The sequence below is a fragment of the Hypanus sabinus genome, chromosome 7, assembly GCF_030144855.1.
Source record: "Hypanus sabinus isolate sHypSab1 chromosome 7, sHypSab1.hap1, whole genome shotgun sequence".
Classification (NCBI taxonomy): Eukaryota; Metazoa; Chordata; class Chondrichthyes; order Myliobatiformes; family Dasyatidae; genus Hypanus; species Hypanus sabinus.
The window spans coordinates 123,750,865-123,765,185 of NC_082712.1; the positions used below are offsets into that span (position 1 = coordinate 123,750,865).

Genomic DNA, 14,321 nt, shown 5'->3' on the forward strand with positions numbered 1-14,321 from the left:
TTGCAGGAGGCAGGTACCCGGCTGACTTTCAGGAGAGAGTAAATGAATAGGCAGCTCATGCAGAGTACCACTGTGACTGTTCCCTTCAATAATACGAATACCGCTTCAGATATTGTTTGGGGGTGGGGGGAGGAGGTGGTTCCACTTGCCCGTGGGGAATCTGCAACAAGCAGCTTGCTGGCCCTGAATCTGGCTGAAGCTCAGAAGGGAAGGGGAAGGGGTGAGAGAAGAGGAATACAGGAATGATAGGGGATTCTATAATTAGAGAAGTAGAAAGCAGTTTCTATGTTGCCTTCCGGGTGGGGTCAAGCCTATGAACAATAGACAAGTGGACTACAAATTGCAAAGGGAGATAAATAAGACATGTAAAAGGGTAATGTTGCAATAATCATGGGTAATTTCAATATGCAGGAAGACTGGGAAAATCCATTTGTTGCTGGATCCCAAGACAGGGAATTTGTAGAATGCTCATGAGATGTCTTTTTAAAGCAACTTGTAGTTGAGCCCACTAGGGGAATGGCAATTCTAGAATGGGTGTTATGTAATGACACTGATTTGATTAGGAAGCTTAAGGTAAAGGAAACCTTGGGAGGCAGTGATCATAATATGATAGAATTCACCTTGCAGGTTGAGGAGGTGATAAAATTGAATGTATCAATATTACAGGGTAAAAGGAATTACAGAGGTATGAGAGAGCAGCTGGCCAAAGTTGACTGGAAAGGAACACTAGCAGGGATAATGGCAGAACAGTAATGGCTGGTGTTTATGGGGGAAATTTGGAAGGCACAGAAAGATTAATCCCAAAGATAAAGAAGTATTTTAAAAAGAGGATGAGGCAGCTCTGGCTGACAAGGGAAGTCAAAGACAGCATAAAAGCAAAAGAGAAGCAATATAATATATATTTTAAAAATTAGGAAGGTAGAGGATTGGGATGCTTTTAAAAAACAACAGAAGCCAACTAAAGAGCTATAAAGAGAAGAAAGAGAAAATATAAAAGTAAGCTAGCAAATAACATAAAAGAGGATAAATAAAGTTTTTTATAGATATGTAAAGAGTAAAAGAGAGACATGAGTGGATATCAGACCACTGAAAAATGATGATGCCGAGGTAGTGATGGGGGGCAAAGAAATGACAAAGGAACTTAATAAGTCATTTTAATCAGTCTTCACTATGGAAGACACTAGCAGAATGCCAGAAATGTGAGAGTGTCAGGCGACAGAAGTGATGGCTTTATGGCTTTGACAATAAGATAGGTAGAGGGGCAGGAAGCGTTGAGGAACCAGGGTATCTGCGGAAGGACTTGACAGATTGGGGGAAGGCAAAGAAGTGGTAGGTGGAATATAATATAGGGAAAGGCATGGATATGCACTTTGGCAGAAAGAATAAAGGCTTGGACTATTTTCTAAATGGGAAGAAAATTCATAAATCAGAGGTGCAGAGTCCTTGTGCAGGATTCCCTAAAAGTTAACTTGCAGGTTGAATCAATGGTGTGGAAAGCAAATGCAATGTTGCATTCACATCAAGATGACCAAAATGTAAAAGTCACGGATGTACAGTTTTGAGCAAGTCTTAAGCACCCTTGATTGTTCACATAACTTTTGCTTTAGATGATTATTTTTTGTCTTCTGCATTAGTGTGACAATAGGAAAGAGCAATTTTTAGATTTCCAAATATTCATTTTCCAAAAAAATTAAACATTAGAGAAATATTTGTATTTTGTTAAAGAGAATAACACGTTAAGTAATAGACCACAGAGTCATAGAGTCATAAAGAAGTACAACACAGAAACAAAACCTTTGGCCCATCTAGTCCATGCCAAATCCATTTAAAATTGCCTACTCCCATCAATCTGCACCAGGACCATAGCCCTCCACATCCCTACTATCCATGTACCTATTCAAACTATTTTTAAATATTGAGATCAAACTCACATGCACCACTCATACTGGCAGCTCATTCCACACTCTCACAGCCCTCTGAGCAAAGAGGTTTCTCCTCATGTTCCCCTTGAACTTCTCACCTTTCACCCTTACCCAACATCTGGTTGTAGGCCCACCCAACCTCAATAGAAAAAGCCTGCTTGAATTTACCCTATCTATACCCCTCATAATTTTGTATACTTGTCAAATCTCCTCTCAATCTTCTAAGTTTTAAAGAATACAGTCCTAACCTATTCAATCTCTTCTTATAACTCAATTCTTCCAGACCCAGCAACATCCTTGTAAATTTTCTTTGTACTCTTTCAACTTTCTTTATATCTTTCTGGTAGGTAGGTGACCAAAACTGCACACAATACTCACACAAAATATGTGGTCCAAGTTCTTCTGAAGAAGCACAAAGAAACAGGAAAGGTTGAGGACCAGAAACAGTGTTCAGCCACAGAAACTAAGTGCAGCAGGCAAAAGATCCACAAAACTGATGTCCCTTCTAAATTGGAAGAATTCTACCACTGATATCAGCTCTGAACTCACAGAAACCACTGGAACCCAAGTACACTCCTCTACAGTCAAAGTCTTGTCAGAAGTGGTCTTCATGCAAAAGTTCCTGCCAAAAAACAATTCTTCCAAAGAGGAAACAAAGCCAAGTGACTCAGCTATACACGAACTCAAGGACTGAACTATGGCAAGTGCCCTGGACTGATTTTTGGCTCAAACAGAAGGCAGTTTGTCCATAAGGGAGCTGGAGAGTACTACATGGCTGAAACTCTGCAGCCAACAGTAAAGCAAAGCAGAGGCTCCCTGCAAGTTTGGGCTACATTTCTGCAAATGGAGATAGTGATCTCCATAGAATTAATGGACTCCTCAATGCCGAAAAGTACAAACAGATTTTCATCCATCACACAATCCCATCAGGGAGGTGTCTGATCAGACCCAACTTCATTCTGCAGCAGGACAATAACCCCTACACACAACCAAGGTCATAAAGAACTACTTTCACTGAAAAGAAGAACAAAGAGTTTGCAACAAATGGAATGGCCTCCACAAAGTCCTGATATCAGCACCATCGAGGCTGTCTGGGATTACCTAGAGAGACAGAAGCAAGTGAGACAGCCAAAGTTTGCAGAACTGTAGCAAGTTCTCCAAGATGCTTAGCACAACATACCAGACGATTTTCTTATAAAACTGCATGACTGTACCTAAGAGGCAAAGGGTGGTCACACTAAATATTAATTTGATTTAGTTTTTTTTTATCTGTTTACTGCTCTATATACTATGGTTTTTGAAATTTAGAAACTTTTCATTTCATCATTTTTCAAAGCATCTTTGCTTTAGATTTTTTTTACATGTGCCTAAGACTTTTACACAGTTCTGTAATGTTGAGGCTTTCTAAGGCATTGGAGTACTGTGAGCAATTTTGGGCCCCTTATCGAAAAGATGTGCTGGCATTGGAGAGAGTCTAGATGAGACTCACGAGAATGATCCTAGGAACAAAAACGTTAACATATGAGGAGCATTTTATAGCTCTGGGCCTGTACTCACTTAAGTTTAGAAGAAGGGGGATTTTACTGCGACTTATTGAATATTGAAAGTGGGTGTGGAGGATGTTTCCTATAGTGAGAGAGTATAGGAACATAGCACACAGAGTCAGAACTGAGGGACATCTATTTAGACAGAGATGAGAAAGAATTTCTTTAACCAGAGGGTGGCGAATCTATGGATTTCATTTACCACAGATTGCTGTGCAAGGCAGGTCACTGGGTATATTTTAGGCAGAGGTTGATAGGTTCTTGATTAATCAGTGTCAAAGGTTACAAGCAGAAGGCAGTAGAGTAGAATGAGAGAAATAATTAATCAGCCATGATGGAATGGCGGAGCAGACTCAATGGGCCAAACAGCCTAATTCTACCCCAAAGTCTTATGGTATTTTTAAGTGGTAGGTCACCATTCTTGAGTAGAATAGTTCATGATGCAGAACTTTTAAATATATTAAGACAGAAGTAATAGCAACAAGCAGTTCAAATCCAGTAGTATCTAGCTGACATATATTACAGATGCATCTAACAACAAATCTACACCTACAAAAATCAAATCGGGTTCTTATTAAAGCATAAGACTTTAAGATAAAATATATAATGCTTACTTTTTCAGCCTTTTATAGGTGACATCATTAGCCAATTTTAAAAGTTTATAGGAAGAGTCATTGTTGAAGTTTAGCTGATCACTGGATTCATCAAAAGCCACAGTGATTGACTTTTGAGTGATGCGTGTTACAACACCAGATGCAAGTTGGTCCAAAGAAGTGGAGCCTTGATTGTCATATAAACCTACAATATCCCCTGAACAAAGACAAAATAAAACTTAATGAAATGCTCATTTCAGTTGAGTAATGTTCAAGTTTCAGCTAAATGAAGCATTATACCACCTGGCACAAAGTTGTATTCTATGCTACAATTCAAAATACACTATGCAAAACGAAAAAAAAAAACTAGATCATTTCTAATTTCTGTTTGCATAAGTAACAAGTGATTGATCCAGAAAAAATGCACATCATGGACATTAGAGCTCTTTGCACTTTCTAACCGCTTGTCAGGATGCAGCCTTAAAGGGAAATGAGAACAATTTCTGTACCACTGATCACCTGATCTCAGTGTAGCATGAAACACAACAGAAACCTAATTGGAGATATAGAGCAACAAAAAAAATTATGTGGGAACTGCTTGTCACCAACTTTGAATATTCCAGTTTATTCTTTAAAAGCAAAGAAAAGCTTCTTACAAAGATCATAAAATAATGTAGTTGGGAATAAATGCTAACTGTACAACTCAAAAAATAATCAAAAAAATTACCTAGAAATTTTGTATCGTTAAGTTATTGAAAGTTTGTGTCTAGTTGTGTACTACAGGGATCAGAGCTGGGATCCTTACTGGTTGCTTAATTTAAAAAATTGTATATGAACATAGGAAGCATGATTGTTAAGCGTGCAGAATTTATTAAAATGGAGAATAATTGGAGGCTGCAAAATGATGTTGATCAGTCAATATGATGGGAAGAGCAAATTGAAAATGAAATGTAATCCTGGTAAGTATAAAATTATGCACTTCGGAAGAACTAATAAGGGCAGGTTATATAAAATGAATGGCACAGCATTAGAGAATATAAAAGAACAGAGGACCCTCACTATACAAGTCCAAGGATCTTTGAGATGGAAGCATAGTAGATATGTTGGTGAAGAAGCCAATATATACTTAACTTTATTAGCAGGGACCTAGAATATCAGAGAAGGAAGGCTATGGTACAACTTTCTAAAGCACTGGTTGGCCCATTGCTGGAGTACTTGATTGTCTACATGGACATGGTGGACCAAAGAGACTGCTCTGTGCTGTACAGATTTTGTTTCACACTCTTGAGGACTTTATTATGAAAAGGTGAATGGAATAGCAATTAATTTTTGGAGTACACTTTTGATGCAACTCAGGTAACAACATTAAAGAAATGAAACACACCAGGACCAAAGTTATTGCTGGGCAACGATGCACTGGCTTCATACTTTCTAGGTTCAAAGCTGACAATGAAGCGTCCATACAGTCCAGTTCTCTGGCTTGCCACCTGAAGCTTCAGCAGACATACTCCTCGCTGCTGAAGTTTTTTCACAGAGACATTTTCCCGCCATTCTCTGAAAAAAAAAACAAATAAAAATAATCAGCAAGAACTTGCATTTATACAGCCCCCCCTAACTTAGAAAAAAAATCTTAAAATGCTACACCTGAGATAAAGTATGACATTGAGGCATACATTTAAAATTGATAAAAGGCAAGCTTTGGGAAGGAGGAAGAGACTGGCAGATGGAAAGAATTAAGGGAAGAAATTCCAAAGCTATGGCCTAGTCTGCTGATAAGTGGCACAGCTCAAAAATCATAGATGCACAAGAAAGCAGGACTGTTGGAACAGATATTTCAAGAAGTTGCAGAGATGAATAAAGTTACAGAGATAGTCAATTCAGTATCAGAAGTACTGCAAGGGAATGGTGAAGCTACAGAGGGACTTAAAAGTATGATAGTCAATTCAGTATCAGAGGTGGTGGTAAACCAGACATTAACTTAGATCAACAAGTAAAGAGTGATAGGTAAGTGGGACTGGCAGGTGCTCAGATGAGGACAGTAGATGTTTGAATAAATTGAAGTTGCAACATTATAAGTTCTATCACAGATCACAGAACCATGTACAGAATGACATGCAGCAGAGAATGAACTCAATTCTAAACTGGTTTTCAGCCTTTTGAAGGTTGCAATCATTTTCCCCCAATCCAAATAAGGACCCAAGTTCCCAATGTACATGTGCGGCCTTTTGTCGGTGCAGGCCCTTAATATATTGTGTGCTTTGTCTCTTTACATGTATATAACTAGTGAGCTCCATTCAACATACAAATGCTGTCAGAAATCTCTTGCTAGGATACTTAAAAGCATGAGCTTTCCAGGGACAGATCATGAATATTTTATTACATCCGTCAAGTTGTGTATGAGTACTTGCCAGCATTTAGTAATCCTATACAAATTACAGACAATAGGAGCCATAAGCAATAACTAATCTTTGATAAATAAACTCATGAATATTAAACATTGCAAGTTGACTTGAATCAGAAATCCTTAATTTGGAATCCCTTTTTTGGTTCCTGGAGCAATCAGTTAATAAGTATTAGAGAAACTAATCGCTAATCATAATTTATTTATTTATTGGGCATTATTAATGATTGAAGTAGAGTGGCTGAGTATCACAAGTTCATGAAGCTTAAAGAGATGAAAGGGGAGTTCTGAGAAAGCATACCTGGTTTCTTCAACTTCAGCTGCTCTTTCTTCTTGCAGTAACTCTAAATTTTTAAACACAAAGGATTCCATGCCACATCTATAAATGAAGCAAAGAAAAAACAGTAACAAAAAATGTAATGTAAATAGTGCTCCACATCTGTGTTGAGCTATTAATGCAAGGGTTTGCACTTATAGAGAATCCTTAATGCAAAAGTACAATGTCTTAAAGTATTTTATCAATGGTAACCAAATCAGAGATGCACAGAAAAGAGATATGATATGACAGGGCAGGAGCGCACAGAAAGCCAAGATGCATGGATTAAAGGTGTGTGTTTAAGGGGGTAGCAAAATTTATTCTAAAAGTGAATAAAACACGCCCAGTAAATGTGAATAACAGGTCATCTATAAAGTTCAAAGTAAATTTTAATATAAAAGTTCATGCATGTCACCATATACAACCCTGAGATTCATTTTCCTGCAGACATACTCAGCAAGTCAAGAGAAGAGTAAATATTACAGGATAAATGAAAGATCACCTTAGTGCAAAAGACAACAAACTGTGCAGATGTAAGCATAAATAAATAGCAATATAAAACAAGAACGAGATAACAAGATAAAGAATTGTTAAAGTGAGATCATTAGTTATGGGAACATCTCAAAGGATGGGCAATTGAGTGTATTTGATGGTTGTCAGACAGTAACTATTATTGAACCTGGTGGTGCAAGTCCTGAGGCTCTTGTACTTTTTATCTGATCTAACGGCAGCAATGAGAAAAGAACATGGACTGGATGATGGGGATCTGTGATGATGGCTGCTGCTTTCCTATGAAAGTGCTTCACGTATACGTGCTCAATGGTTGTGAGGGCTTTACCCATGATGTATTGGGCCGAATCCACTGCCTTTTGTGAGTTTTCCATTCAAAGGCATTGGTGTTTCCATACTAGACTGTGATGCAGCCAATCAATATACCTTCCACGACACACTTACAGAAGTTTGTCAAAGATGCGAGGTAGAGAATGCACTGACTAGTGGCATCACGGCCTGCTTTGGAAACATCATCTATAGATGTTCTGCATACCAATTCCACAAGGTATTGTGCACCTAACAAGTGAAAATCATTAAATGCATACAGCAATAGAATTTCAGAGGTTTCCCTGTCCCAAGGGATATTGTCTTTTAAGGGATACTTGATAAAATACAAAAATGGATTAATTAATAGAAGACTACATTAGTGAAGGGTGTTGCAAAAGTTACATATCCCTCTCCCAACTCCCAGAATAATAGCAGGCTATAAAGTTATCACAAAGGCCAGTGTCATCATGATCTCTCCACAAAGGAATTGGAGAAATGGCCTCACAGTGGCTAAGTTACCAAGCTTGTAATCCAGATCTGTGAACCATGAGAAAACCAGTTCAAACCCCTTCACAGCATCTGCAGAATTTCAGTTTATTTAATGGCATGTCTGGTGTTTAAAGGTTGCTACCAGTGGCAATAGCCAACAGAAAGCTGATCAATATTCAGACTGTCTCCATCTGATTGAAGAAAGTGCTTTAAGAAAGAAAATCTGCTGAATCATTTTCAAGTATGACATATTTGTGCCTGCAATGCGGCTTGAAAAGCCCACGATCATTCAGCATCATTGGAACATTGTCTGCAGCATTCAAGACCATTACTGTCTCAAGGGAAATAATAAATGGACATTAGTTGCTGCTCTTAACAGGAATGGACACATTTCTAAACAGAATTTCAAACAATAACATCTCTGTGAAACGTGGTGGGAGGCAATGTAAATATACAAATCCTGATTTCAAGTGTGCCACACGTTCCATTTTTGGCTTTTTAGTGGCTTAATCTCCAGTACTTAAAGAACGTTGACCAACTCAAGAGTCCTTCTAGGTAAGCTGCATTAGGGCATCAAGTGGGAGCAGTTTAACATCAGCATATAAACGAGGCTTAATCTCAAAGGCAGTGCAGAATTACCAAAGCTAGTTTAAGGTCTGGTCACTCTGCCAGTATTTCAGCCTTTCTAGATATGCACTCCCAACTTCCCCCATTCTGTTTACACCAAAGTACCCATTTGCAGCACCACCACCTAACCACTAATTTTCCCATCCCTTCAGTTAATCAGGAGCAGTACATATTGAAGTGTTCTACATGTTGCTCAATGTAGAACAATAGCATAGAAGCAATACAATGACTTATTCACTGGGCAACAGGAAAAGTTAATGGTCACTTGACAGATGAACTTGAACTTAGAACATAAGAAACAGAATCAAGTTAGGGCAACTGGCTGCTTGAACTTGTTTTGTCGATCAACAAGATCAATGAGGACCTAATTCTGGTCTGAACCCCACTGTCATGCTCTCTCTGCATTCCCATAGACTTCCCAAGGTTTAAGAATCTGTCCAACTTCATCTTGAAGATACTCAATAATATGCAGACCAACAGAAATATTTTACAGTCAATGTGTTGTACTGGTGTCACATACTAGCATGGACAGAAGATTGGCTGACTTGCCAGAAGGCAAAGATTGGGACTAAAAGGGGCCTTTTCTAGTTGGCTGCCGGTGACTTGTGATGTCCCGCAAGGGTTGGTGTTGGGTCCACTGTTTTTCACTGTATATCTTCATTCAAAGTTCAAAGTAAATTTATTATCAAATTACATATACTACCAAGATTCATTTTCTTGCAGGCACTCATAGTAGAGCAAAGCAATACAACAGAATCAATGAAAAACTACATACAAAGACTGACAAACAAAAGAAGACAAACTGCGAATAAAACAAACAGTAATAGTAATGATATCAATAAATAAAGAAGTAAATGAATAATACAGAGAACATGAGATGTGGAGTCCTTGAAAGTGAGTCTATAGGTTGTGGAATCACTGCAGTGTTGAGTGAAGTTACCTATGGTGGTTCAGAAACCTGATGGTTGAAAAGTAATAACTGTTCCTGAACCTGGTGGTACGAGACCCAAGACGCCTGTAGCTCTTTCCCAATGGCAGCAGCGAAAAGAGGGCACAGCCTGGGGGTTGTTGATTATGGATGCTGCTTTCTTCTGGCTGTGCTCTTTGTAACTGTGCTCAATGGTGTGAAGGGCTTCTCCTCTAACGGACTGGGCAATATCTACCACTTTTGTAGGCATCTTCATTCTTGGTGATTCGTGTTTCCTTAACAGACTGTGATGCAACCAATTAGGATAAACCAATTAGAAAAAGGCAAATGGTATGTTGGCATTCATAGCAAAAGGATTTGAGTACAGGAGCAGGGAGGTTCTACTGCAGTTGTACAAGGCCTTGGTGAGACCGCACCTAGAATATTGTGTGCAGTTTTGGTCCCCTAATCTGAAGAAAGACATCCTTGCCATAGAGGGAGTACAGAGAAGGTTCACCAGATTGATTCCTGGGATGGCAGGACTTTCATATAAAGAAAGACTGGATCGACTAGGCTTAAACTCACTGGAATTTAGAAGATTGAGGGGGGATCTTATTGAAACGTGTAAAATTCTAAAGGGATTGGACAGGCTAGATGCAGGAAAATTGTTCCCGATGTTGGGGAAGTCCAGAACGAGGGATCACAGTTTAAGGATAAAGGGGAAGCCTTTTAGGACCAAGATGAAGAAAACCTTCTTCACACAGAGAGTGGTAAATCTGTGGAATTCTCTGCCACAGGAAACAGTTGAGGCCAGTTCATTGGCTATATTTAAGAGGAAGTTAGATACGGCCCTTGTGGCTAAAGGGATCGGGGGTATGGAGAGAAAGCAGGTACAGGATTCTGAGTTGGATGATCAGCCATGATCATACTGAATGGCGGTGCAGGCTCGAAGGGCCGAATGGCCTACTCCTGCACCTATTTTCTATGTTTCTATGATACTCTCCACTGTGCATCTATAGAAGTCTGTCAAGATTTTAGATGATATACTGAAACTGCGCAAACTTCTAAGAAAGTGGAGATGCTGCTGTGCCTTCTTTGTAGTGGTACCTACGTGCTGATCCCAGGACAGATCCACTGAAATGATAACACCAAGAAACTGAAAGTTGTTGACCCTCTCCACCACTAATCCCCTAATGAGGACCGTATTGAAGATGTACTTTGCCTCACAGTCATAAGTACAGATGACAGAATTTATAGTTTTGGGGTCAAGTTCACATACAATACAAAGACAGATGGAGGAGCTGGTAGTGTTGAAGAAGCAGGAAGTCTGCAGAAGCACATTTACAGATTAGGAGAATGGGCAGATGGAATACATTTTAGGGAAGTAAACCTTCGTGCATTTAAGTAAAAGGAGTAAGGGTAGACTATTTTCTAAACAGGGAGCAAACTCAGATATCAAAAGTACTAATGGGACTTGGGAGTCCAGTGCAGGATTCCCTAAATGTTAACTTGCAGGTTGAGTTAAGTAGTAAGGAAAGAAAATACAATTATTAGCATTCATTTCAACACCAAAACTTTATGAAACTGTATCTGGAGAACTACAAGCAGTTTTGGGCCCCTTATCTGAGAAAGGATATGCTAGCAATGGAGGTAGTGTAGAAGAGGCATACAAAAATGATCCCAGAAATTTAAGGGTTAACATAGGAGGAGCATTTGATGGCTGTGAGCCTGTACTCGCTGGAGTTTAGAAGAACAAAACCTACCAAATATTGAAGAGACAAGGAAAGGATGTTGTCAATAGTGGGGGAGTCTAGGACATGAGGGCACAGCCTCAGAATAGAAGGACATCCCTTTAGAACAGAGTTGAGAAGGATTTTTGTTTCTCTCACTGGAGGGAAGTGAATCTTTAGAAGTCATTACCAGATGATTGGAGAGGCCAAATCCTTGGACATACTTAAGGCTTGATAAGTTCTTGATTCATCAGGGTATCAAAGGTTTTGGGAAGAAGGCAGGGGTAATAAATCAGTTATGATAGAATGATAGCGCAGACTCACTGGACTGAATGGCCTAATTCTGCTCCAATGCCTTTTGGTCAAATCATTTACTCATGAAAGGCTTCAAATGCTCATTCATTCTGCCTTACTCTGCCACAAATGCACCATAGCCTACTCATTATTTCAAGGTTTATTAGGGCAATCACAAACCCATGTAAAAAAAAATAATAAAGTCTCAAAGATACAACCATACATCTATCAAGTCAGAAAAAGACTTGTGATTGTTCAGCATCTTTTACACCTGAAAGGTATTTCCAGCCAATGAAGTAAGTTTTTTCCAAAATGCACACAGTGGTGCAATTAAGATTGTAAGAAAGATCCCATAATATGGCAATGCCAGGTTATTTATCCCCAACAAAGTCTGCTCCCTCCCCACCCGTGTGCTGTTGACTCAGTCAGAAATACATTGTTGCCTTTCCTCCCCTATTCTGTGATAATTATCAGACAGATCATCAGGGATCACTTTGCAGCTCTCAAAATATCTCATAGACACATAGAAATCTACAGTACATTACAGGCCCTTCGGCCCAAAAAGCTGTGCTGACCATGTAACCTACTCCAGAAACAGTCTAGAATTTCCCTATCGCACAGTCCTCTGTTTTTCTAAGCTCCATGTGCCTGTATAAGAGTCTCTTAAAAGACCCAATTGTATCTGTCTCTACCATGTTCGCTAACAGTGCAATCCATATACCCACCTCCTCTATGTGAAAAACTTACCACTGACATCTCCTTTGCACCTATTATCAAGCATCTTCAAACTATACCCCCTCATGTTAGCCATTTCTGCCTTGGGAAAAAGCCTCTGGCTATCCACACGATCAATGCCTCTCATCATCTTGTATACCTCTATCAGGTCATTTCTCATACCCCGTCTTCCCAAAGAGAAAAGGCTGAGTTCACTCAACCTATTCTCATAAGGCATGCTCTCCAATCCAGGCAACATCCTTGTAAATCTCCTCTGCCCTCTCTCTATAGTATCCATATCCTTCCTATAATGAGATGACCAGAACTGAACACAGTACTCCGTGGGATCGGCTGAAGCTGCAGGACCTATTTCCATACGGTCTTATATAGCTGTAACATTACCTCACATCTCTTGAACTCAACCCCACAGTTGATTAATGCTAACACACCATACACCTTAAGAACACAGTCAACCTGCACAGCAGCTTTAAGTGTCCTATGGACACAGATCCTAAGATCTCTCTGATCCCCTACACTGTCAAGAGTCTGACCATTAATATCATATTCTGTCTTCAAATAGGACCTACCAAAATGAACCACTTCACACTTATCTGGGTTGAAGTCATTCTGCCACTTCTTAGCCCAGTTCTGCATCCTATTGATGTCACTCTGTAACCTCCAACACTCCTCCACGATATTCACAAACCCCCAACCTTTGTATCATCAGCAAACTTACCTTTCTACCTCATCCAGGTCATTTATGAAAAGCACAGAGGAGGGAGTCCCAGAACAGATCCCTGTGGAACACCACAAGTCACTGTCCTCTATGCAGAATACGAACCATCTACAACCACCTTTTGCTTTCCATGGGAAAGCCAATTCTGGATCCACAAAGCAAGGTCTCCTTGGATCCCATGCCTCATTCCTTTCTGAATGAGCCTCGCATGGGGCACCTTATCAAATGCCTTACTGAAATCCATATACACTACATCCACTGCTCTCCTTTCATCAGTGTGTTTTGATACCATTCCATGGGGCTTTTAACATCCACAAGGAAGAGAGGAGATTTCCATTTAGAAAAATTTTTGATTATGACTACCTTATATAATGTGAAATTTGTTGTTCCACAGGGGGAGTACAGTGCGAAAACTTAAGATTATTATAAATTTGATAAATAGAGCAAAAAAAAAAGGAATAATGATGCTGTGGATCATGGACCATTCAGAAATTTGATGGCTTCTTTACTTCCTCCCTGACGGTCATAACAAGAAGAGGGCATGTCAAGATCGTGAACGTCCTTAATGATATCCACTGCCTTCTTTAAGGCAACTTCTGAAAACGTCCTTGATAGTGAGAAGATTCTGCTCGTGACTGTGCTGGCTGAGTCTACAACCAATTGTAGCCCCTTATGATCCTGTACACTTAAGTTTTATATGGGCTATGATGCAATGAGTCAGAATACTCTCCAGCGTACATCTACAGAAATTTAGTAACATACCAAATCTCCTCAAACTTCCAATGAAGTAGAACCTCGGACGTGCTTTCTTAGTGTGTGCATCAATGTGTTGGGCCCAGAGTAGATTCTTGAAGATGCTGACAGCCAGGAACTAGTTGTCTACCCATTCCACCGCTGATCCCGCGGACTGATGAATAGTTTCCCGAAGGTAACGTCTCTGGGAGTGCAGTGCAGTAGACCGTAGGTCCTGTAACAAAAGTACCAGCCGACTTGAGTAGGGTCAAGACCCTAGCGTGAGACGTGAGCCCACTAGCTGAAGGCAGAGAGTGAAGGATAATTGATTATAAAGTGAACACCAACATCCTACACCTTGCACATTATCACACAGTAATATCCAGAACTTCGTCTACTGACCTATAACCAACCCACAACACCCTACTGTCCAGTACCTACTCACCCGTCCCTCGCCACTGTCCGTCCGATAACCTGTCCCCACTCCACTCCTGAAC

At 39.8% G+C, this 14,321-nt stretch overlaps 1 protein-coding gene across 4 annotated transcripts in view; it reads right to left on the reverse strand.

The window, feature by feature from the left end:
* Positions 1 to 14,299, reverse strand: part of ighmbp2 (immunoglobulin mu DNA binding protein 2) — a 79,868-nt gene extending 65,569 nt beyond the window's left edge. Inside the window, exons 1-5 of one of the 4 annotated variants that reach the window (XM_059975508.1) lie at positions 14,270 to 14,299; positions 13,855 to 14,059; positions 6,762 to 6,839; positions 5,444 to 5,613; positions 4,081 to 4,276 (exon numbers count right to left, since the gene is read on the reverse strand). In XM_059975508.1, the coding sequence (XP_059831491.1) occupies positions 4,081 to 4,276; positions 5,444 to 5,613; positions 6,762 to 6,832 (437 nt within the window). In that variant the 5' untranslated portion in view covers positions 6,833 to 6,839; positions 13,855 to 14,059; positions 14,270 to 14,299. The other 3 variants (XM_059975506.1, XM_059975507.1, XM_059975509.1) reach the window with 3 other exon arrangements.
* Between the last annotated feature and the right edge of the window lie 22 nt (positions 14,300 to 14,321).